The 25,052-nt window shown below is 43.9% G+C and overlaps 1 protein-coding gene across 1 annotated transcript; it reads left to right on the top strand.

Moving 5' to 3' along the window:
- Window positions 1-402: 402 nt before the first annotated feature.
- Window positions 403-2,122, top strand: LOC112267618 (transcription cofactor HES-6). The gene is made up of 4 exons (XM_024445817.2): window positions 403-740; window positions 857-943; window positions 1,050-1,125; window positions 1,272-2,122. The coding sequence occupies exons 1-4, from the start codon at window positions 657-659 to the stop codon at window positions 1,721-1,723; spliced, it is 699 nt and encodes a 232-aa protein (XP_024301585.1). The 5' UTR covers window positions 403-656; the 3' UTR covers window positions 1,724-2,122.
- The last annotated feature ends 22,930 nt before the right edge of the window (window positions 2,123-25,052 follow it).

The following is a 25,052-nucleotide window of genomic DNA, read 5'->3' as shown; positions in this document are numbered from 1 at the left end:
AGCATGGTATACCACCTTGGTCCTTACTTTCTTCCACCAACAAAGGCCGTTACAAATGGATATATAATTTGTGATAGCAGCTTCTGTCCCATCCTATTCCTTTTCACAGAATTTAGCCTATACTGTACAGTTATGGAGGACACAAACAGATGGTACAAAAGACGTGTTAATAACATGCAATGTACTTGTAAGCTACTTTTGTATTTTTTCCCCCAAATTGTCATTATTAAACTTTAGCCTAAATGAATAGCCTTCGGTTGAACAACAACCAAAAACACTGACGCCGAATACGCAACCCAATATATGAATTATTGTGACCACTACTGATCCTCACCGCGCAGCAAGGGCTGGCCGAAGACAAAGGAAAGGGCTCTGATTGGCTCTCACGGTGTGTACAACGTTGTCCGCTGGCTAGTGCAGACAAACCACACATTCATATGCAAATTAGTCCTTATAAATAGCTACACCAGCTCTTTAGCGCCAGCAGTACGTTTATCGACGATTGTACAATAATCACAGGGCGTTTCGCCTGTCGTGTTTAGATTTTCTCTGACCGGGTCCGTTTGCCAGCTGCTCTCTTTCACGGATCGGGAAAATAGCAGTGGAATACAAACTGGGATCTCAGACTGACTGCACTGCTCGGGCTCAAAACCAACATGGCCCCCTCGGCTCTGCACATCAAGAACGGATTTGGCATGGATGAGGATGACTACTACGGGATTAATAAAGGGGATAGAAAGGTACCGGTCATCTGTGGTTGTAGCGTCGCTGATCCCATTCTATAGAGTAGCCCACCCTAGTAATGCAGTTATTACATTGTTACAACGCACTAACAGCCCAAGTGTCATTGTTACAGGCAAGAAAACCTTTGGTGGAGAAGAAGAGGCGTGCTCGTATCAATGAGAGTTTGCAGGAGCTCCGGACCTTGCTCGCTGACACCGACGTGAGTTTGTCGCACCTCCCCTGCTGTAGACTCACCTGGCGCACCTGTCATACAATAGAAGCGAATGTAATCTAATATTTTTCACTTTGTCTCCCCTCGGTTTCAGTCAAAGGTGGAGAACGCAGAGGTACTGGAGATGACGGTGAAAAAAGTGGAGCATATTCTCAAGGATCGTCCCCAAGGTAATCTGTGAGCAATGGCATACACTATCGACCCTTCCATCCACTCATTCAATTGCATTTAGGCATAGATCAAGTGCTGCTTATCATAACGCCCACAGTGGGAGTGCAATTGAATCTAAGTAGGCCTAATTTCCTTTCTTCCTCAGAGTCTGACATCATGAACCGGGAGGCCAGCGAGAGGTTTGCAGCAGGCTACATCCAGTGCATGCATGAGGTCCATATGTTTGTGTCCAACTGTCCCGGGATAGACGCGACGGTGGCGGCCGAGCTACTGAACCACCTGCTGGAGTGTATGCCCTTGAACGAGGATCACTCCCAGGACATGGTTATGGATATAATATCGGACACTTCCAGCAACAACGGCAGCACTTGGCAAGCCGGCGAGGCAGTGTGCGCGGCACTAGCCTCACCCGGATGCAGGAGTATATCCAGCGGCTCTTCCTCGGCCCTCTCCCCCGTCGCCTCCACCACCTCCAGTGAGGATCTGTGCGAGACAGACAGCGAGCACAACCAGGGCGCTACCGACGCACTGGGGAACCAACAGGCCCAGAGCATGCCCACTATCAGCTACTACAAGTCCATGTGGAGGCCCTGGTAGTGGCCCGTTCTGGTCAACTGTCCGCCTTTGAGATTTAATAGAAACGTTTGGAGTCTACCTGGCCCCAGGTTGTGACATCATCTGTTACATACCTGGAAAGCGCTTGTCGCTGGAAATTCACTTCCTACTTTTGCGCAATTGGGAACTGCTCATGTTTGGTTTTGTAAATATCTTAACATGTAAAGAGGATTTGCATAAGAAAAAGCTATTGTGATGCCTTGAATAGGCTATAAAAAATGTTTCCAGTTAAGATTCGTACAGAAAAGGCCCTTGTTTACTCGCCCTGTAACCTTTAAAAGAAACACGTATATTTCCCCACAACCACTTGACGCTGTAACAATGTGTAGAATGTCTTGTCCTTAAAATGTCAATGTGATTAATAAAATAATTTAATGAAAATGAGTCTTCATGTGTAAAATTAGATTGTTTACACCATCTTACAGAATGATTAAAAAGTGAACCAATTAAGAGGCATTTCAAGCTGAATGACATGTCTGTTTGCATAACATTTTAAATGATTGGCAGAGTACCTAATATCACAAGACAATTGAATCGCCCAATTGACAAACAAAGCAATTAAGAGTAACTGCAGCCTGAAACAAACTAACACTTCAGGCATCTTACTGGCCAGGTAATTAACCAATTGCCAAAAAGGCATTGAAACAAAACGATAGGCCTATGAAAGGCCAGCGCCATGCTCCCATAATCAAAATCCATTTCTTGAGGCCTTTAATCATTCAGTATTTTTAAAGCCCCTGGAAACAGAGTCCACAAATCATATAGAAGTCAATATTGAAAGACACATTTGTGAATTGAATATTAGCGCTAAAGCATAATTACGCACAGCTATCCAAAGCAATTAGCCTACTTGGCCTTTTGACCATGAAAACGCACTCGGCTTCGCTCCTTTGCTCATTGATTTGCTTAGACAGACATGTTTCAATCACAATTACAGTAGACCGACTGTGCCCTAATGAGTGCCAATGATAAAGATTAAAGTCCACTGGAAAGAAACACTGAAATAGCTGGGTGATTTTGCAACTACAGGCACTTTTGGCATTTCTTATAAAAAAACATGTAATACAAGTTTCTTGAAAAATACTTTCATTTACGGATGTTAATTTCTTGTCAAATACACATTAATAGATTCACAGACTGTTGTCATCTTTTGATGAAGGAATGAATGGCTAACGAGTCGGATTAGCGTTGAGCAGCCACAGGGGGTTTGTCGCTGGTAAAACCTGGGCCAAAAAAATTGGCAAGGTGGAACAACCGGCATGGAAGCAGAGGACGCAATGATCAAAGCTTTGGATCGGCAGGCTACAATTTGACAGAATTGCGACAAAGCCAGCGAGTTGAGAGATACTGACACAGACACAGCTGTAGCCTATAGCTTTTGATTCGTCTTTGCACCTGTCAAAGGACATTTCGGAGAGAGAGAAATGTAGACCTAAAGGTTCAAGAGTAGGAAAACACATATTTATCATTTAGGCTAATACAAAACTACTATATCGTTTTTTTAAAATACCAATTCATAGATTTTTGCCATGATGACGTCTGTATCATGAGCCATTTTCCCCATTAGTTTTTCAAAGCCTGTTGCTGCTTGGTAAACCCTTAGTTCAAAATGTGCATAAAGTCTGTTGCATCATTACAGGGACCCCGGGTCTGTTTCCCATCTTTATCATAAAGGCGCATAATTACCATTAATCTAAGGTGACATGTTGGTGATATTACAAAATTAGTTTGAGCGTCCCGTGAATGATAAAGGCAAATTAACAATTGCACAGCATCCTAACGCATCAGCTGCGGATTCGTGATGGTGAATTTCAATTCCGGGGTTAAAGGTTAGTGACCGGTGCCAGTTGGCATGAGGCTTTCAAACGTGGATGGGAGCATATGGTTCTGAAACGGATCCCCTGGGACTCCCAATTCATCCTTGGATGAGTCTCTCCTCTCAACTGTCTTTGACTCTAAAGAATAATCACGGATTGTTATGGATGGCATGGACCAAAACGCAGCATGGTAAGTGTTCATAATTCTTTATTACTCAAACACTGAACAAAAATAACAAAGTGAAAAAACGAACAGTTCTGTAAGGCAAATAAACTATACAGAAAAATACTACCCACAAAACACAGGTGGGAAAAAGGCTGCCTAAGTATGATTCCCAATCAGAGACAAAGAAAGACAGCTGCCTCTGATTGGGAACCACACTCTGCCAAAAACAAATAAAAAGAAAAGATAGAAATAAAGAAACTAGAATGCCCACCCTAGTCACACACTAGCCTAACCAAAATAGAGAATAAAAGTCTCTCTATGGCCAGGGCGGGACACTGACATAACAGAACGCTTCAGCCCTTCACCGCTCTGACAGTTTCTTGAGCTTTCCCCGCTGTGTTTGATGCTTTCACGCACAACACTCATACAAAGATAACCCTCCCAGAGACTGTACTGATTTGAGTCAGGGAAGCCAATATCCCAATAGGCCTATATTAGAAATTGCCTGTTGCTTTTGAACAATAGTCACAATCTTACCATCTGGGTTTTCATCGTCTTCATCAGGTTCCAGCTGACATTCAAGTCAAATGTAGGGTGAAAACCCCATGGACCACCATCCCAACAAAACAAACCCTTTCTTGTCCAGATCAACATTGGGGGGAAAGGAAACATGAACATTTTAATGCACCTACAAAAAACGCAATGAACTGTGCTAAAATATCAGGTTCTCAAAATGGCAATGAGACAAATATACACTGACATATACCATGAGACAAATATACACTGATATATACCATGAGACTAATATACACTGATATATACCATGAGACAAATATACACTGATATATACCATGAGACTAATATACACTGATATATACCATGGGACTAATATACACTGATATATACCATGAGACTAATATACACTGATATATACCATGGGACAAATATACACTGATATATACCATGAGACAAATATACACTGACATATACCATGAGACAAATATACACTGACATATACCATGAGACTAATATACACTGATATATACCATGAGACAAATATACACTGATATATACCATGGGACAAATATACACTGATATATACCATGGGACTAATATACACTGATATATACCATGAGACTAATATACACTGATATATACCATGAGACAAATATACACTGATATATACCATGAGACTAATATACACTGATATATACCATGAGACTAATATACACTGATATATACCATGAGACTAATATACACTGATATATACCATGAGACAAATATACACTGACATATACCATGAGACTAATATACACTGATATATACCATGAGACTAATATACACTGACATATACCATGAGACTAATATACACTGATATATACCATGAGACAAATATACACTGATATATACCATGGGACAAATATACACTGATATATACCATGGGACTAATATACACTGATATATACCATGAGACAAATATACACTGATATATACCATGAGACAAATATACACTGACATATACCATGAGACAAATATACACTGATATATACCATGAGACTAATATACACTGATATATACCATGAGACTAATAATATACACTGATATATACCATGAGACTAATATACACTGATATATACCATGAGACTAATATACACTGATATATACCATGAGACTAATATACACTGATATATACCATGAGACTAATATACACTGATATATACCATGGGACTAATATACACTGATATATACCATGAGACTAATATACACTGATATATACCATGGGACAAATATACACTGATATATACCATGAGACAAATATACACTGACATATACCATGAGACTAATATACACTGATATATACCATGAGACAAATATACACTGATATATACCATGAGACTAATATACACTGATATATACCATGAGACAAATATACACTGATATATACCATGGGACTAATATACACTGATATATACCATGAGACTAATATACACTGATATATACCATGAGACAAATATACACTGATATATACCATGAGACTAATATACACTGATATATACCATGAGACAAATATACACTGATATATACCATGGGACTAATATACACTGATATATACCATGAGACTAATATACACTGATATATACCATGAGACAAATATACACTGATATATACCATGAGACAAATATACACTGACATATACCATGGGACTAATATACACTGATATATACCATGAGACTAATATACACTGATATATACCATGAGACAAATATACACTGATATATACCATGAGACAAATATACACTGACATATACCATGAGACAAATATACACTGATATATACCATGAGACTAATATACACTGATATATAATCATGAGACAAATATACCATGAGACAAATATACACTAACATATGAATTTGTTTTTTGCACGGACATTCCTTGCCCTGGTTCTGTGCACACTCACTGGACTCTACCCACACACTCACACATGCTACACTGAGACTACAACACACACATACAATAGATACGCACACACATACAATAGATACGCACACACACGCTGATGCCGATTGCCTAGTCACTTTTACCCCTACCTTCATGTACATATTACCTCAACTACCCTGTACCCTTGCACATTGACTCTGTACCGGTACTCCTTGTATATAACCTTGTTATTGTGTTACCATTTCTTTTATTACTTTTCAACTCTATATGGTTGGGAAAGAGCTCGTGAGTAAGCATATCATGGTAAAGTACCTGTTGTATTCAGCATGTGACCAATAAAATGTGATTTGATAATGCTATTGTTCCAGGCAGTTTCCTATGCATTCATAACCCATGTTGCTATATGGTTTATGTTCAGCAGCATTGACATGGATCCCTGTTCACTGTATATAGAGCTGGTTTGGTTCCCAATATCCTGTTTATTACAGTATTTGTACTGTGCATGTATCCATAGGAAATACGCTAACTAACAATGCTGTCACGGTTTTCTTCCTGGGAAGGAGAGGCGGACCAAAAAGCAGCGTGGTTATAGTTCATGGTACTTTAATAAGAAAACTCAAACATGAACAAACTACAAAACAATAAACGTGAACAACGAAACAGCCCTATCTGATGCTGTAAACCCAAAGACAGGAAACAATCACCCACAAAATACCCAAAGAATATGGCTGCCTAAATATGGTTCCCAATCAGAGACAACAACAAACATCTGCCTCTGATTGAGAACCAATCTAGGCAACCATAGACTTACCTAGACACCTAAACTGAACACAACCCCATAAATCTACAAAAAACCCTAGACAAGGTGTAACACAAATCACCCATATCACACCCTGGCCTAACCAAAATAATAAAGAAAACAAAGATAACTAAGGCCAGGGCGTGACAGTAACCCCCCTTCCCCAAAGGTGCGGACTCCCGGCTGCACACCTAAACCCATAGGGGAGGGTTTGGGTGGGCGTCTGTCCATGGTGGCGGCTCTGGCGCGGGACGTGGACCCCACTCCACCACTCTTAGTCCGCAGCGACTTTGAGTGGCGAGGTTCACCTAGTAACCCTAACAAAGGGCCCACCTGGACTGAGGGGTGCCTCATTACTGAGGAAGCTCTGGAAGATCCTGGCTGAGGTAGCTCAGGCAGGTTGACAGCTCTGGAAGATCCTGGCTGAATGGCGGCTCTGGCGGATCCTGGCTGAATGGCGGCTCTGGCGGATCCTGGCTGACTGGCGGATCCTGGCTGACTGGCGGCTCTGGCGGATCCTGGCTGACTGGCGGCTGGCTGACTGGCGGATCCCGGCTGACTGGTGGCTCTGGCGGATCCCGGCTGACTGGCGGCTATGGCGGATCCCGGCTGACTGGCGGCTCTGGCGGATCCCGGCTGACTGGCGGCTCCCTGCAGACGGGCGGCTCTGGCGGCTCTGGACAGACGGGAGACTCTGGCGGCTCTGGACAGACGGGAGACTCTGGCGGCTCTGGACAGACGGGAGACTCTGGCGGCTCTGGACAGACGGGAGACTCTGGCGGCTCTGGACAGACGGGAGACTCTGGCGGCTCTGGACAGACGGGAGACTTTGGCGGCTCTGGACAGACGAGGCGCACTCTAGGCCTGGTGCGTGGTGCCGGCGCTGGTGTTACTGGGCCGAGGACACGCACTTCAGGGCGAGTGCGGGGAGGAGGCACAGGGAGTACTGGGCTCTGGACACGCATAGGAAGCCTGGTGCGGGGGGCTGCCACCGGAGGTCTGGTGCGTGTAGGTGGCACTGGATAGACCGGACCGTGCAGGCGCACTGGAGCTCTTGAGCACCGAGCCTGCCCAACCGTACCTGGCTCGATGCTCACTCTAGCCCGGCCGATCCGAGGAGCTGGAACGTACCGCTCCGGGCTATGCAACCCCACTGGAGACACCGTGTGCTCCACAGCATAACACGTGCCTGCCCGGTCTCTCTCGCTGTCCGGTAGGCACAGGATGTTGGCGCAGGTCTCCTACCTGGCTTCGCCATACTTCCTGTGTGCCGCCCCCCAATAAATTTTAAGGACTGACTCTCGGGCTTCCTACCGCGCCGCCGTGCTCGTTTCTCCAACTCCATTCTCCTGTAACCTTCCTCGCACTGCTCCATCGAATCCCAGGCCGGCTCCGGCACTCTCCCTGGGTCGACCGCCCACCTGTCTATCTCTTCCCAAGTTGTATAGTCCAGATTCTGCTCCCATGTCCCGAAATCCTGACATCGCTGCCTCTCCTGCTCCTCGTAATGCCGCCTCTCTGCTTTCGCTGCCTCCAGCTCTGCTTTGGGGCGGCGATATTCCCCTGGCTATGCCCAGGGTCCTTTTCCGTCCAACTCGTCCTCCCATGTCCATGAGTCTTGTGATGCTGGCTGCTTCTCCTGCTGCCTCTCCTGCTGTTGCTGCTGCTGCTTTTCACCACGCCGCTTGGTCCTGTTGTGGTGGGTGATTCTGTCATGGTTTTCTTCCTGGGAAGGAGAGGCGGACCAAAACGCAGCGTGGTTATAGTTCATGGTACTTTAATAAGAAAACTCAAACATGAACAAACTACAAAACAATAAACGTGAAAACCGAAAAAGCCCTATCTGGTGCAGTAAACACAAAGACAGGAAACAATCACCCACAAAATACCCAAAGAATATGGCTGCCTAAATATGGTTCCCAATCAGAGACAACAATAAACACCTGCCTCTGATTGAGAACCAATCTAGGCAACCATAGACTTACCTAGACACCTAAACTGAACACAACCCCATAAATCTACAAAAAACCCTAGACAAGACAAAACACATAAATCACCCATATCACACCCTGGCCTAACCAAAATAATAAAGAAAACAAAGATAACTAAGGCCAGGGAGTGACAAATGCAGAGGTTTAGGAACTCAGTTTTATAAATATTGTTGCTCCACTGAGCTGCCTTACTCTTGGAAAAAACAATACATGACTAGTTTAAAATGGCATCCATTCCTTCAAACCAACAGAACTATGTAGGTGACTGTCCATTGTCTAAGCCAAGTCCACATAATCTCCTATAGGTAAAACCTGAAGACAATAGACTATTACATTTGCAGCCTGTTACACAGGACATTCACAAACTGAAAAAGAGAATGGTGTAACTTTGATTACTTATGAGGATCAACCTGCAGTACCTTACATATGCAAGAGAGTGTGAGACTGCAGAGTCTGGATGAATTAATTCATTTGGCTTTGTTTGAAAGAAAAATAAAACATCTGTAGTAAGTATATATTTATACTGTCTGATTGTCACTGTTGTTCAAGTATGACTGCCAGGGTCAGACTGGGACCAGAAATCGCCCCTGGCCTTTTCTAACATGCAGCCAAATTTTTCCTGCGAGGCCCCCACACAGGCACATTTTTTTCTATTGAGGACCCAATTTTTTGCCAGATAATGAAAATGTTGAGGAAAAACACCCAGGTTAGACAGGACCACTGGGCTAAAAATGGACCAGCTCACTGCTGCGATGACGGACAAATGCAAGGAGCAACAAGCTTCATAACTTTACAGCAGAGAGATCTCAACTCAGTTTAACACCCCGGCCGTCCTACAATCTAAGCTAGATGCCCTCAATCTCACACAAATTACCAAGGAACCTACCAGGTACAACCCCAAATCCGTAAACATGGGCTCCCTCAGATATCATCATGACCAACTTGCCCTCTAAATACATCTCTGCTGTTTTCAACCGGGATCTCAGCGATCACTGCCTCATTGCCTGCGTCTATTATGGGTCCGCGGTTAAACGACCACCCCTCATCACTGTCAAACGCTCCCTAAAACACTTTAGCGAGCAGGCCTTTCTAATCGACCTGGCCAGGGTATCCTGGAAGGATATTGACCTCATCCCGTCAGTAGTGGATTCTTGGTTGTTCTTCAAAAATGCTTTCCTCACCATCTTAAATAAGCATGCCCCTTTCAAAAAAATGTAGAACTAAGAACAGATATAGACCTTGATCCACTCCAGACTTGACTGCCCTTGACCAACACAAAAACACCTGTACTGCACCAGCATCGTATAGTCCCCACAATATGCAACATTTTCAGGGAAGTCTGGAACCAATGTACACAGTCAGTTAGGAAAGCAAAGACTAGCTTTTTCAAGTAGAAATTTGCATCCTGCAGCACTAATTCCAAGAAGTTCTGGGACACTCTAAAGTCCATAGAGAATAAGAGCACCTCCTCCCAGCTGCCCACTGCACTGAGACCAGTAAACACTGTCACCACTGATAAATCCACAATAATCGAGAATTTCAATAAGCATTTTTCTATGGCTGGCCATGCTTTCCACTTGGCTACCTCAACCCCGGCCAACAGCTCTGCACGCCCCTCAGCAACTGGCCCAAGTCCCCCAGCTTCTCCTTCAACCAAATCATGACACTCTGATGCTCTGAAAGAGCTGCAAAATCTGGATCCCTACAAATCAGCTGGGCTAGACAATCTGGACCCTCTCTTCCTAAAATTATCCACATCATTGTTGCAACCCCTATTACTATTCCGTTCAACCTCTCTTTCGTAACGTCCGAGATTCCTAAAGATTGGAAAGCAGCTGCACTCATCCCCCTCTTCAAAGGGGGAGACACTCTAGACACAAACTGTTACAGACCTATATCCATCTTGCCCTGCCTTTTCTAAAGTCTTCGAAAGCCAAGTGAACAAACAGATCACTGACCATTTCGAATCCCACCGTACCTTCTCCGCTATGCAATCTGGTTTCAGAGCTGGTCACGGGTGCACCTCAGCCACGCTCAAGGTCCTAAACAATATCATAACCACCATCGATTATAGACAGTACTGTCCAGCCATCTTCATCAACCTGGCTAATAAGGCTTTCGACTCTGTCAATCACTGTATTCTTATTGGCAGACTCAACAGCCTTGGATTCTCAAATGACTGCTTCGCCTGGTTCACTGACTACTTCTCAGATAGAGTTCAGTGTGTCAAATCGGAGGGCCTGTTGTCCGGACCTCTGGCAGTCTCTATGGGGGTGCCACAGGGTTCAATTCTCGGGCTGACTCTTTTCTCTGTATACATCAATGATGTCGCTCTCGCTGCGGGTGATTCCCTGATCCACCTCTATGCAGACGACACCATTCCGTATACTTCTGGCCCTTCTTTGGACACTGCATTAACAAACCTCCAAACGAGCTTTAACGCCATACAACACTCTTCCGTGGCCTCCAACTGCTCTTAAATGCTAGTAAAACTAATCTCAGCTCACTGGTCACCATAGCAACACCCACCTGTAGCAAGCGCTTTGGCAGGTATATTTCGCTGGTCATCCCCAAAGCCAACACCTCATTTGGCCGCCTTTCCTTCCAGTTCTCTGCTGCCAATGACTGGAACGAATTGCAAAAATCACTGAAGTTGGAGACTTCTATCTCCCTCACTAACTTCAAGCATCAGCTGTGTGCAGCTTGCAGCTGCACACAGCCCATCTGTAATTAGCCCATATGTGTAGGTTAGTACACTATTGACCCACATGAAGACAGACTCATCTCTGTGTGTGTATACATGTGCGTTTGAGTGTGAGGTGTGGGGGTGTGTGTGTGAAGCCTGACATTTGACGTACCTTGACGTTGATGGCCTTGGGCAGACGCCCCCCTCCTCACCCAGGGCTGTTCCTTCACTAGTTCCCTCCGCTGGATGGAGGAGAAATGTGGCTGATTCTTCTGCATCAGTGTCAGCCTCTTCTGGTCCTCCCTCAGCACCTTCTGGATGTCCCTGTAGGACACAGAGAGAGATAGCTCTATTATAAATTATTAACAACCGTGCTTCTCATCTACTCTTCATAGTGTTACCATCATGGCCTTCATAATTAGCTAATAGCCAATTACTAAGTATGATCATAATTCCTATTTCATTACTTGTTATTATTATCAGCAAACTCTAAAGATAAGGTGTACTAGTGTTGGTCAATAGAAATCATTGTCTCTATAGTTTGGGGCAACATTCTGTTAGAATGGCTTGAATAGAACCATCATGGTGAAATATTGTTGTCACAAGCTACTAACAAAAACAGAGGTAATTATAAGCAAAGAGCAAGTAAACATTCACTTCCTTTCAGCCATTGACATTGTTTTCAAGCAAGATTCAATAGGAACAGTAATAAAATACCAATCAAAAACCAAGTCATAAGAAAACACAATGACCCCCTTCTGCTATTGGTGGGTGGTCCTGTCAATCATTTACTATTAGGGCATCTGATAGGTCATCATGATGTCCTCGTCAGCGTTGGCCATGAGCAGCCAAAGGGGTTCCTGGTGGACATACTCGATTAAGTGTTCTCCATCCCCCTCCCCTGGCCTTGACTATAGACTTGGCTCCAGCCTCGGATTCAGCCTCCACCCTCTCCCTGGCCTTAGCCTTGACCTTGGCCTTCGGGTCATTCTCCAGGGAGTCCACATGGCCAAAGTACTTGCAGGTGTCATTGCTACCCTAAAGACAAGAGGAATATTTAAGGCATGAGCCTTGAGACAGAGGAATAATATGAGGTAATGTGAGGTGGAGAGTTTGAGAGAGACACAGTGCTGCAGTTTGGTTGGGCAAGGTGAGGTACGGATGACTGCTGTGTTTGTGCTGACCATTCCTCCTACCAGAGGCACTGCTTGATGTTCCCCTGTCATTGGACCCGGAACCAGAGCAGGACCAAAATCTACACCCAGATCCAGAACCGGAGCCAGACACAGAGGATGAGTCGGTCTCATCATGCAGCAGGATGTCCAGCTGGTCACAGGAAGAGTCCTCACAGTGCAAACGCTGCTGTACAGTGCTGCTTTACTGCTCCACTAGGGGGTGCCATGTTGTCAGCACCCGTCCAGTGGAGGAAGGGGTGGAGGAGAGGGACACTCTCCGGTCTCAATGGCCAGTGCTTTGGGGGGCTCGGAAGGCAGGCCAAAGGGGAAGGCTTGGGTGGGGTAGGAAGCCTGGGGGACAAACTGAGCCTGCACTGGGAAGGAGGGCTGGGGTGAGAAGGCCTGCTGGGTAGTGTAGGCTGTCTGTGCTGGGAAAGGCAGCTGGATAGAGTAGGTGGTTTGGAAGGGCTGCTGGGTAGTGTGAGCCATCTGAGGGGCTTGGAAGACCTGCTGGGGGTTGAAGGTATTCTGAGTGGGAATTCCGGGGGATGGGGATGCTGGGAGGTGTAGGCTGGTTGGGGCTGGTATGGGGGCTGCTCAGGAACGAAGAAAAGTGTAGGTGCTGCAGCCATTTGACCAATCTGTCCCAGCTGTCATATTTTACCCATCTGTCCCATTTGTCCCATCTGAGAGAATATATAGTTGGGCACAACCAACACTCTACTCAGCAAACTGGATGTAGTCTATCACAGTGCCATCCCACCACTGCGACCTGTATGCTCTCATTGGCTGGCCCTCACTACATATTTTTCACCAAACCCACTGGCTCCAGGTCATCTATAAGTATATGCTAGGTAAAGCCCCGCCTAACCTCAGCTCACTGGTCACCATAGCAACACCCACCCGTAGCACACGCTCCAGTAGGTATATTTCACTGGTCATCCCCAAATGCCAACACTTACTTTGGTCGCCTTTCCTTCCAGTTCTTTGCAGCCAATGACTGGAACGAATTGCAAAAATCACTGAAGCTGGAGTCTTATATCTCCCTCTCTAACTTTAAGCATCAGCTGTCAGAGCAGCTTACCGATCACTGGACCTGTACACAGCCAATATGCAAATAGTACACCCAATTACTTCATCCCCATATTATTACTTATCCTCTTGCTCTTTTGCACCCCAGTATCTCTACTTGCACATCATCATCTGCACATCTATCAGTCCCGTGTTAATTTGCTAAATTGTAATTATTTTTCCTTTATGGCCTATTTATTGCCTTACCTCCCTACGTTTGCACACACTGTACATATCTTTTTTCTATTGTGTTATTGACTGTATGTTTGTTTATGTGCAACTCTGTGTTGTTGTTTTTGTCGCACTGCTTTGCTTTGTCTTGGCCAGCTCGCAGTTGTAAATGAGAACTTGTTCTCAACTGGCCTACCTGGTTAAATAAAGGTGAAAAAAAATCACTGGGGCCAAGCTTCCTGCCATCCAGGACCTCTATACCAGGCGGTGTCAGAGGTAGGCCCTAAAAATTGCTAGACTCCAGCCACCCTAGTCATAGACTGTTCTCTATGCTACCACATGGCAAACAGTACCAGAGCGCCAAGTCTAGGTCCAAGAGGCTCCTAAACAGCTTCTAACCCCAAGACATAAGACTCCTGAACATTTAATCAAATGGCTACCTAGACTATTTGAATTTCCTGCCCCCCCTCTTTTTACACTGCTGCTAGTCTCTGTTATTATCTATAGTCACTTCTGATGAGTCCAAATTTGAGACTGCCGTGTCTTTGTGAGATGCAGAGTAGGTGAACAGATGATCTATGCATGTGTAGTTCCCACCGTGAAGCATGCATGGAGAATGCGATGTAGGAGGAGAACTGGTACTTCCTCTTCACCGTGACGGGGTGATGCAGCTCTCCAGATACCTGATGACACTGTCCAGACAGCCGATCTGCTGGTAGGAGTAGACAGTCTGGTCATAACAGGTGAGCTCCTCCACACTGTCAGCAGCAGTAGCAGTAATGTCCTTGACAAGCAGAGGTGGCACCGCTGAGTCCTTCAGAAACGTCACAGGACTCTTATGCTGCTGTGCTCCTGCTGGAGATGCATCTGTTAGCAAACACACACTCTCACAGACACACACACACACACATTTACAAACTCAAAAATGTAAATATTTCCCAACACACACAAACACCACTTTACTGTCTGTGGTTTTCCTGGATTCAGGTTTGGAGGGAGAGGGAATTTAGATCTGCTGGCCCTGACTCTTCAACATGTGGACCCTTTTACAGATCTCCTGGAATGTCCTCTGTAAGACAGAGAGAGAGATATGGTTTGAGTGGGGAAGAGAGACAGAGTAAGTGATCTAGCCGAGAAAATAACAAGACAATGATTTAGAATACTGAAGACAACCAGAAGAAATGCAGAGAGTGGTACCAGCTCATCAGTGTGGATTTTCCTGGTTCATCAACCACATTCCTGTTCTCAATAGTTTTCCCATTCCAGTGGGAACCGTTGCTGCCATGGCTACCGTAACCACTGGAGCCCATGTTGTGGACCGGCTGTAGGAGGACAAGAGCGTGTTGTTATAGAAACACACAGATATGATTTTATTAGGATCTCTTTTTCGTCCTAATTTGAACTAATCTTTCAAGAGTCCTTCAACGTTAAAGGCAACATTACAGGCAACATCCGTACCGAGCTAAAGGCTAGAGCTGCAGCTTTCAAGGAGCTGGACTCTAATTCGGATGCTTATAAGAAATCCCACTATGCTCTCATACGAACCATCAAACAGGCAAAGCGCCAGGACAAAGATTGAATCCTACTGCATCGGCTCTGACGCTGGTCGGATTTGGAAGGGCTTGAAAACTATTATGGACTACAAAGGGAATCCTAGCCACGAGCTGCCTAGTGATGCGAGCCTACCAGATGAGCTAAATGCCTTTAATGCTCGCTTTGAGGCCAGCAACACTGAAGCATGCATGAGAGCACCAGCTGTTCCGGACGACTGCGTGATCACACTCTCCGTAGCCGATGTGAGCAAGACCTTTAAAAAGGTTAACATTCACAAAACCACGGGACCAAACAGATTAGCAGGACATGTACTCAAAGCATGCACAGACCAGCTGTCAAGTGTCTTCACTGACATTTGCAAACAGACCACCATAGTCCTTTTGCCCAAGATAGCGATGGTAAACTGCCTAAGTGATTACCGCACAGTAAAACTCACGTTGGAAGCCATGAAGTGCTTTGAAAGGCTGGTCATGGCTCACATCAACACCATGATGCCGGAAACCGTAGACCCACTCCAATTCGCATACCGCCCCAACAGATCCACAGATGTCTCAATTGCACTCCACACTGCCCTTTCACACCTGGACAAAAGGAACACCTATGTGAGAATGCTGTTCATTGACTACAGCTCAGCGTTCAACACCATAGTACCCACAAAGTTCATCACTAAGCTAAGGACCCTCGGACTAAACATCTCCCTCTGCAACTGGATCCTTGACGGGCCGCCTCCAGGTGGTAAGGGCAGGCAACAACACATCTGCCACGCTGATCCTCAACAATGGGGCCCCTCAGGGGTGTATGCAGAGTACACCCTGTACACCCTGTTAACACACAATTGTGTGGCCAAGCATGACTCCAACACCACCATTAAGTTTGCTGACAACACAACAGTGGTAGGCCTGATCCCTGACAAGGATGAGACAACCTATTGGGAGGAGGTCAGAGCCCTGGCAGTGTGGTGCCAGGACAACAACCTCTCCCTCAATGTGAGCAAGACAAATTAGCTGATCATGGATTATAAGAAAAGGAGGGCTGAACAGCCCAGTACATCACTGGGGCCAAGCCTCCTGAAATCCAGGACCTACAGTACCAGTCAAAAGTTTGGACTCACCTTCTCATTCAAGGACTTTTCTTTATTTTGACTATTTTCTACATTGTAGAATAATAGTGAAGACGTCAAAACCATGAAATACCACATATGGAATCATGTAGTAACCAAAAAAAGTTAAACAAATCAACATATTTTAGATGCTTCAAAGTAGCCACCCTTTGCCTTGATGACAGCTTTGCACACTTGGCATTCTCTCAACTAGCTTCACCTGGAATGCTTTTCCAACTGTCTTTAAAGACTTCCCACATGTGCTGATCACTTGTTGGCTGCTTTTCCTTCACTATGCGGTCCAACTCATCTGAAACCATCTAAATTGAGTTGACTTCGGGTGATTGTGGAGGCCAGGTCATCTGATGCAGCACTCTATCGCTCCCCTTCTTGGTCAAATAGCCTTTACACAGCCTAGAGGTGTGTTGGGTCATTGTCCTGTTGAAAAACAAATGAGAGTCCCACTAAGCCCAAACCAGATGGGTGGCGTATCGCTGCAGAATGCTGTGGTAGCCATGCTGGTTAAGTGCGCCTTGAATTCAAAATAAATCCCTGACAGTGTCACCAGCAAAGCACCCCACACCATCACACCATCCTCCTCCATGCTTTACGGTGGGAACCACACAGGCAGAGATCATCCATTCACCTACTCTGCGTCTCACAGCGGTTGGAAACCAAAAAAAGGCAAATTTGGACTCATCACACCAAAGGACAGATTTACACTGGTTTAATGTCCATTGCTCATGTTTCTTTGCCCAAGCTTGTCTCTTCTACTTATTGGTGTCCTTAAGTAGTGGTTTCTTTGCAGCAATTCGACCATGAAGGCCTGATTCACACAGTCTCCTCTGAATAGTTGATGTTGAGATGTGTCTGTTAATTGAACTCTGTGAAGCATTTATTTGGTCTGCAATTTCTGAGGTACAGTTAACTCTAATGAACTTATCCTCTGCAGCAGAGGTAACGCTGGGTCTTCCTTTCCTGTGGCGGTTCTCATGAGAGCCAGTTTCATCATAGCGCTTGATGGTTTTTGCGACTACACTTATAGAAACTTTCAAAGTTCTTGAAATGTTTTGCGTTGACTCACCTTCATGTCATGTCAACATTTGTAGTGTCATTCCAAAAAGTGATCAAATTCAACATCTACTCACAGTCTCCAACCTTGACTTCCTCTGCCTCTCAGAGACACGGCTCCATAAAAACTCTCCATGTGCTGCTTTGATTGTGATTGGCTACAATGTCTTCAGGAGAGACAGGATTGAAGGAAGAGGAGGGGGTGTGATGATTTACATTAAAGAACATATCCGTTGTAAACTAATTGAGTGGTCATGTGATAATGAACTAGAATATATTGGCCTGAACGTTACACTGTCTCCCCAAATGTATTTTACCCTTATTGGAATGTATAGGCTACCATCCACCAAAAGTGTGTTTTTTGATCAGTTTAATAACATGCTTATGGGAATGTGACTTTGGGAAAGAGGTCATCTTAATGGGAGATTTTAACATTAATTATGAAGACAAGTCTTGTAGGAAAACGGATCACTAATACCTTTGACCTTACACTGCTAGTTAAAGGGCCAACCAGGGTGACTTGTTGCTCTAAAACACAGATTGATTTGGTGTTCACTAATAAACCAGAGAGAGTGACTAAATCATTCAATATGGTTACTGGGCTATCTGATCATAATCTGACACTTATAGCCAGAAAGCTGTCTAAGAGCAGGTTTAACCTCTCTACTGTTAGAAAGACGGATCAACTAAGAATACCTAAGAGTGAATTAAGCTATTTTGAAAACGCAATTAAGGGAATCAACTGGAATGATCTCTTGTCCTATACAGACGTGGAAACGGATAGTCAAGTTTTTCTATCCACAATCCAGACTACAATAAATGGTTTCCTAAAGAAAATCAAATCCAAACCTGGCCAAAAGAGCCCTCTTCCTTGGCTAAATGGAGAAATCTGGAAAGTGATGAAAGAACGAGATGCTCTAAAAATAGCCCTAAGATCCATATTAGAGCATGACAGACGTAGGTTTACTATGTTGAGAAATAAGGTGATGAAAGAAACCAGACAGGCCAAGGGAAACTTTTTTATGAACATAATTGGTGAAGCAAAGGGAAATTCTAAGTTGATCTGGGAGGATCTAAAAAAGTTAACAGGGAAAGACCATAGTAACACTGCAAAAAGACTAGAAATCATGGTGAATAACAATCTAACACAGGATGCAGTCGAAATAGCAATAGCCTTCATTCCTACTTTATTGACTCTGTCAGGGGACTGACACAGAACCCCTTCACTGGATTTTTGGGCTCAGTGCTAGTAAATACACTCAACCTGTCTTCGTCATAAGGGAGGTTTCTGAGTCAAAGGTGAACAAGGTGATTAGCTCACTAAAGAACTCTAAAGCCAAAGATGTGTTTGGGCTGGACTCTACCTTTCTTAACTACAACTTGGAGTCACTCATTGGCCCCATTACTAAGGTCACCAACACATCTATTGGTCTCGGGGTGTTTCCAAGGGTATGGAAGTCGGCCATAATAACGGCCATCTTTAAATCAGGCGACCCTGCTGACGTGAGTAACTACAGGCCCATTAGTATACTACCTGTGGTGTCAAAGGTTGTTGAAAAGTCTGTAGCAGAACAACTGATTGCCCACCTCAACAACAGCTCCTTCTTTTACACTCCATGCAGTTTAGTCAGAGCAAAACACTCCACAGAAACAGACAACTGCTTTCTTCTGGAAAATGTGAAGTCCAAGATGGACAATGGGGGATTTGTTGGGGCTGTGTTTCTGGACCTAAGGAAGGCTTTTGATACTGTTAACCATGAGATTCTCATCATAAAATTGTCCAAGTTCAACTTTTCGTCCGATGCCTTGAGATGGATGAAATCATACCTTGAAGGCAGAACTCAGTGTGTCAGAGTGAGCAATAAGCTGTCGCCCACTCTTAGCTATGATGTGGGCGTGCCCCAAGGGTCAATACTGGGGCCCCTCCTGTTCAGCCTGTACATTAATGATCTGCCTTCTGTCTGTATTGGGTCTGAAGTTCAAATGTATGCAGATGATACAGTGATATATGTGCATGCAAAGAGCAAACAACAAGCTGCACAAGAACCCACTACTGTAATGGTCCAGGTTACAAAGTGGCTCAGTGACTCGTGTTTGCATCTCAATGTGAAAAAAACTTTTGCATGTTGTTCACAAAGAGCGCAACAGATGCTACTGAGCCAGATGTCTGTGTCAGGGGAGAAGCTCCAGGTGGTATCTGATTAAGTACCTTGGCATCATACTTGATTCCAACCTCTCTTTTAAAAAGCAGGTGAAAAAGGTCATTAAGATTCAGATAATTTCCAATTTACACGAAATTGTTTGTCTACAGAGGTAGCAAAACTGTACTTCAAATCTATGATACTCCTCCACTTAACATACTGCTTGACTAGTTGGGCCCAAGCTTGCTGTACAACATTAAAACCTATTCAGTCTGTCTACAAACAGGCTCTCAAAGTGCTTGATAGGAAGCCCAATAGCCATCATCACTGTTACATCCTCAGAAAGCATGAGCTCCTGAGTTGGGAAAATCTTGTGCAATACATCGACGCATGTCTTGTATTCAAGATCCTAAATGGCCTGGCTCCCCCTCCACTGTGTTTTTGTTAAACAGAAAACCCCAAAATATGGCAGCAGATCCACAAGGTCTGCCATGAGAGGTGACTGTATAGTTCCCTTAAGGAAAAGCACCTTAAGTAAATCCGCTTCCTCTGTGAGAGCTTCCCATGTCTGGAATACACTGCCATCAGACACACATAACTGCACCACATATCACACTTTCACAAAATGCATGAAGACATGGCTAAAGGTCAAACAGATTTGTGAACATGGTCCCTAGCTGTGTATTGCCGCTTTCCATGTCTGTAGCTGGTGAGGTGTAGAAACACTTTGTTGCCTTTATGAATTTTGTCTTGCTGCTTTTTGTTCTGTTGCTCTGTCTGTATGCTACGTCTTGCTTGTCCTATGTTTCTCTGTCTGTATGCTACGTCTTGCTTGTCCTATGTTTCTCTGTCTGTATGCTACGTCTTGCTTGTCCTATGTTGCTCTGTCTGTATGCTACGTCTTGCTTGTCCTATGTTTCTCTGTCTGTATGCTACGTCTTGCTTGTCCTATGTTTCTCTGTCTGTATGCTACGTCTTGCTTGTCCTATGTTTCTCTGTCTGTATGCTACGTCTTGCTTGTCCTATGTTTCTCTGTCTGTCTGCTGTACTACGTCTTGCTTGTCCTATGTTTCTCTGTCTGTATGCTACGTCTTGCTTGTCCTATGTTTCTCTGTCTGTATGCTACGTCTTGCTTGTCCTATGTTTCTCTGTCTGTATGCTACGTCTTGCTTGTCCTATGTTGCTCTGTCTGTATGCTACGTCTTGCTTGTCCTATGTTGCTCTGTCTGTATGCTACGTCTTCCTTGTCCTATGTTGCTCTGTCTGTATGCTATGTCTTCCTTGTCCTATGTTGCTCTGTGTGTGCTCACTGCTCAATGATTGTCTATATTGTAATTGTTTTTAATAACCTGCCCAGGGACTGCGGTTGAAAATTAGCCGGCTGGTTAAAACCGGCACTTTTACTGAAACGTTGATTAATGTGCACTGTCCCTGTAAAAATAAAATAAACTCAAAATATTTTAGTGGTACTCCTCTGCAGTTTCAAAGCAAGTTTTATTCAATTCTACACTTTTTGCCATGTGGCAGAGAGAAACATTTGCAGTTTTACAGCCAATAACGGGCAATTCTACATTTCTTGCCATAGTGGAGATCATTTTTTTTGCAGTTTTAAGCTAATTTCCTGCAATTCTACACATTTTACAATGACTTATGGCATGTTAGTATGACATCTGGGTTAGAGGGACTACCAAAGTCAATGGGGGCACCTTAGAGGTCAGGACCCCTAGGCACTTGCCCTTCATGGTCAGATGATTAGATACATTTAGATAGCTGACTAGACTAATTTACCAATCTACATATTTTTAGCTGACATGGGCTAATTTAGTGACTGTCAGTGACTGGACATAAGAGAAAAACTGCTGATGCACAACCAAATCTCGAAATTGCACCTTGTGTATTCTATTATTCTAACTGGCAACAGCAAGTTGAGACCCAGACTGAGTTCTTAAAAATCTAAATACATTGTGACCACTTATTATATGACATTTCTTCCCTGCCTGTATCATCACAGCCTGCAGTTCAACATAAGAACTCTGTCCATCACAAATACAATACACACTATGACACGTATCCTTATCAAATCAAATGTATTGGTCACATACACATGGTTAGCTGATGTTATTGTGTGTAGCGAAATGCTTGTGCTTCTTGTTCCTACAGTGCAGCAATATCTAACAAGTAACACAACAAATACCTAATACACACACATCGAAGTAAAGTAATGGAAAAAGTATATATCATCATATATATGAGCAATGTCAGAGCGCATAGGCTAAGATGCAATAGATAATATAGAATACAGTATATATGAGATGAGTAATGCAAGATATGTAAACATTATTAAAGTGGAATAATTAAAGTGACTAGTGTTCCATTTAAGGTGGCCAATGATTTCAAGTCTGTATGTAGGCAGCAGCCTCTCTGTGCTAGTGATGCACAATCGAGAGCATCCTGTCGGGCTGTATCACCGCCTGGTACAGCAACTGCTCCGCCCACGAGAGGGTAGTGAGGTCTGCACAACGCATCACCGGGGGCAAACTACCTGCCCTCCAGGACACCTACACCATCTGATGTCACAGGAAGGCCATAAAGATCATCAAGGACAACAACCACCCGAGCCACTGCCTGTTCACCCCGCTATCATCCAGAAGGTGAGGTCAGTACAGGTGCATCAAAGCAGGGGCCGAGAGACTGAAAAACAGCTTCTATCTCAAGGCCATCAGACTGTTAAACAGCCACCACTAACATTGAGTGGCTGCTGCCAACATACTGACTCAACTCCAGCTCACTTCAATAATGGAAATTGATGTAAAAAATGTATCACTAGCCACTTTAAACAATGCCACTTAATATGTTTACATACCCTACATTACTCATCTCATTTGTATATACTGCACTCTATACCATCTACTGCATCATGCCTATGCCGCTCTGTACCAGCACTCATTCATATATCTTTATGTAGATATTCTTTCTCTTTACACTTGTGTGTATAAGGTAGTAGTTGTGGAATTGTTAGGTTAGATTACTCGTTGGTTATTACTGCATTGTCGGAACTAGAAGCACAAGCATTTCGCTACACTCACATTAACATCTGCTAACCATGTGTATTTGACAAATACAATTATTTGATTTTGATTTAAGTCTGATGACCTTGAGATTGAAAAACAGCTTCTGTGTCTTACCAGCGGAAGTACTAAGTGACAGAACAGATTTATTTATCCAGAAATCCTCTCCATTTAAAACACACCCCAATATTACTGTAGTAAGTATTGTATTGGAACAATTATGGAAATATATGATTAAGCAATGTCCATATGTTACAGAAATAATTGCTAAAATTATATATACTGAACAGAAATATAAACGCAACATTTTACAGAGTTACAATTCATTAAAAAATCTGTCAATTTAAATAAATACACAATTTCACATGACTGGGAATACAGATACAGTGCTTTCTGAAAGTATTCAGACCACTTGACTTTTTCAAAAATCTACACACAATACCCCATAACGACAAATCAAAATGTTTTTTTTTTCAACTGTCAGCTGGATGGATTAACTTCACTAACCTGGATGGAACATTTCTGGGATATTTTATTTCAGCTCATGAAACATGGGACCAACATTGTGGTTGCACAATCTCTTCTATTCTGCAGGCTTCAGAGGTTTCATTGATTTAATGGACTTCTGATTGATTACTCCATTTCTGGAGCTGCAGGTGACAACCATTACCCACATAAAAGGATCATAGTTAAGAGAGCGTTAAATCAGCTGAACATGTAGAATATGCTGTCATGTTTATGACATGCGCATAGATGTGTAATGTATGATTTATGAACATGCATATTAGATTTGCCTTCCATGGCTCCCTCTGCTGGTCATTCCTGGAAGTCATACCATATCAATGGGAAAAGGGGATACCTAGGCCATTGCACAACTGACTGCTTTCAACCAAAATGTGTCTTCCGTATTTAACCCAACTCCTGTGAGTCAGAGAGGCTGCCTTAATAGACATCCCCGGGAGGTTAACTGCCTTGGTCAAGGGCAAAACGACAGATTTTTACCTTGGCTTCGATCCAGCAACCTTCCGGTAACTGGCCTAACACTCCCACACGCCAGGCTACCTGCTGCCTAATAGATACCCTTCATTTTCTAATACTGCAACTTGTGGAGCATACCCTTGCACATGTATCAATAAGGGTATTAGTTTATTGACAAATTTAATTTAGAGCTTTTTTTGAAGCTCTCAAACCGCTCCACTACAGCCGCACTTGGATGAGGGCGTGCTCAACCATCCGTTTCCTGTAGTCCATGATCAGCTCCTTCGACTCGATGACAATGAGGGAGAGGTTGTTGTTCTGGCACCACACTGCCATGTCTCTGACTTCCTCCCTATAGGCTATCATAGACCATAACAGACACGTTGCACACAGATCTACAGAAGGCAGGAAAGCTCTCTATCCCACAAGCCTCTTCCGTACCCAGGAGACCAAGATTGAGGGCTCTAACCCCATTACCATTCAACGGTGGTGGACATTGAAAAAGAAATTGATGTCAAGCGTGAGTCACTGGCCAAACGCCACAAACACACATCTCATGGCTTGTGATTATTAGACACCCAGTATCTTCTTCTCTGGCTTGTTACATTCACTAATGTCCGGGTTTAAGGCCGTCAATGACCTGTTTGGTATTCACGGAGGTCAACACGGTCTGCTCCAACGACAGTCATTCACCTGATTGTCAACTTTGACCAAGGTTTGGATACATAGGAGAAAGATACAGGCCCTCTGACGTCAAGAGTGACCTACAGCTCTGTTGAGGTGAATATGGTACCGGAGGGAGATTCAAACAGAGCGAGTGGGCCTCCATCATCAGTGCCACTGGAAACAGAGCCATATAAAAGACTAGTTATTTCAACTGGAGGGAGGGGCTATCCACCCACCCATTCCCCTTTTTAATTCAGAGTTCTTGAAGTAAACAACTATTACCCAAGCTAGAGTGCTGGGGAAATGATACAATGGTAATTATTCCATAAATGCTCCATAATTAACCATTGCAGTCAAAGATGACAGCACATGTTGAGTCAATGAGTGTTGCTGACTTGGAACAAGCTGTATGTAATTA

Source organism: Oncorhynchus tshawytscha, linkage group LG14 (assembly GCF_018296145.1).
Source record: "Oncorhynchus tshawytscha isolate Ot180627B linkage group LG14, Otsh_v2.0, whole genome shotgun sequence".
Lineage (NCBI taxonomy): Eukaryota > Metazoa > Chordata > Actinopteri > Salmoniformes > Salmonidae > Oncorhynchus > Oncorhynchus tshawytscha.
The sequence above is the reverse complement of the archived record's forward strand: the minus strand, read 5'-3'. Positions and strand labels throughout refer to the sequence as shown.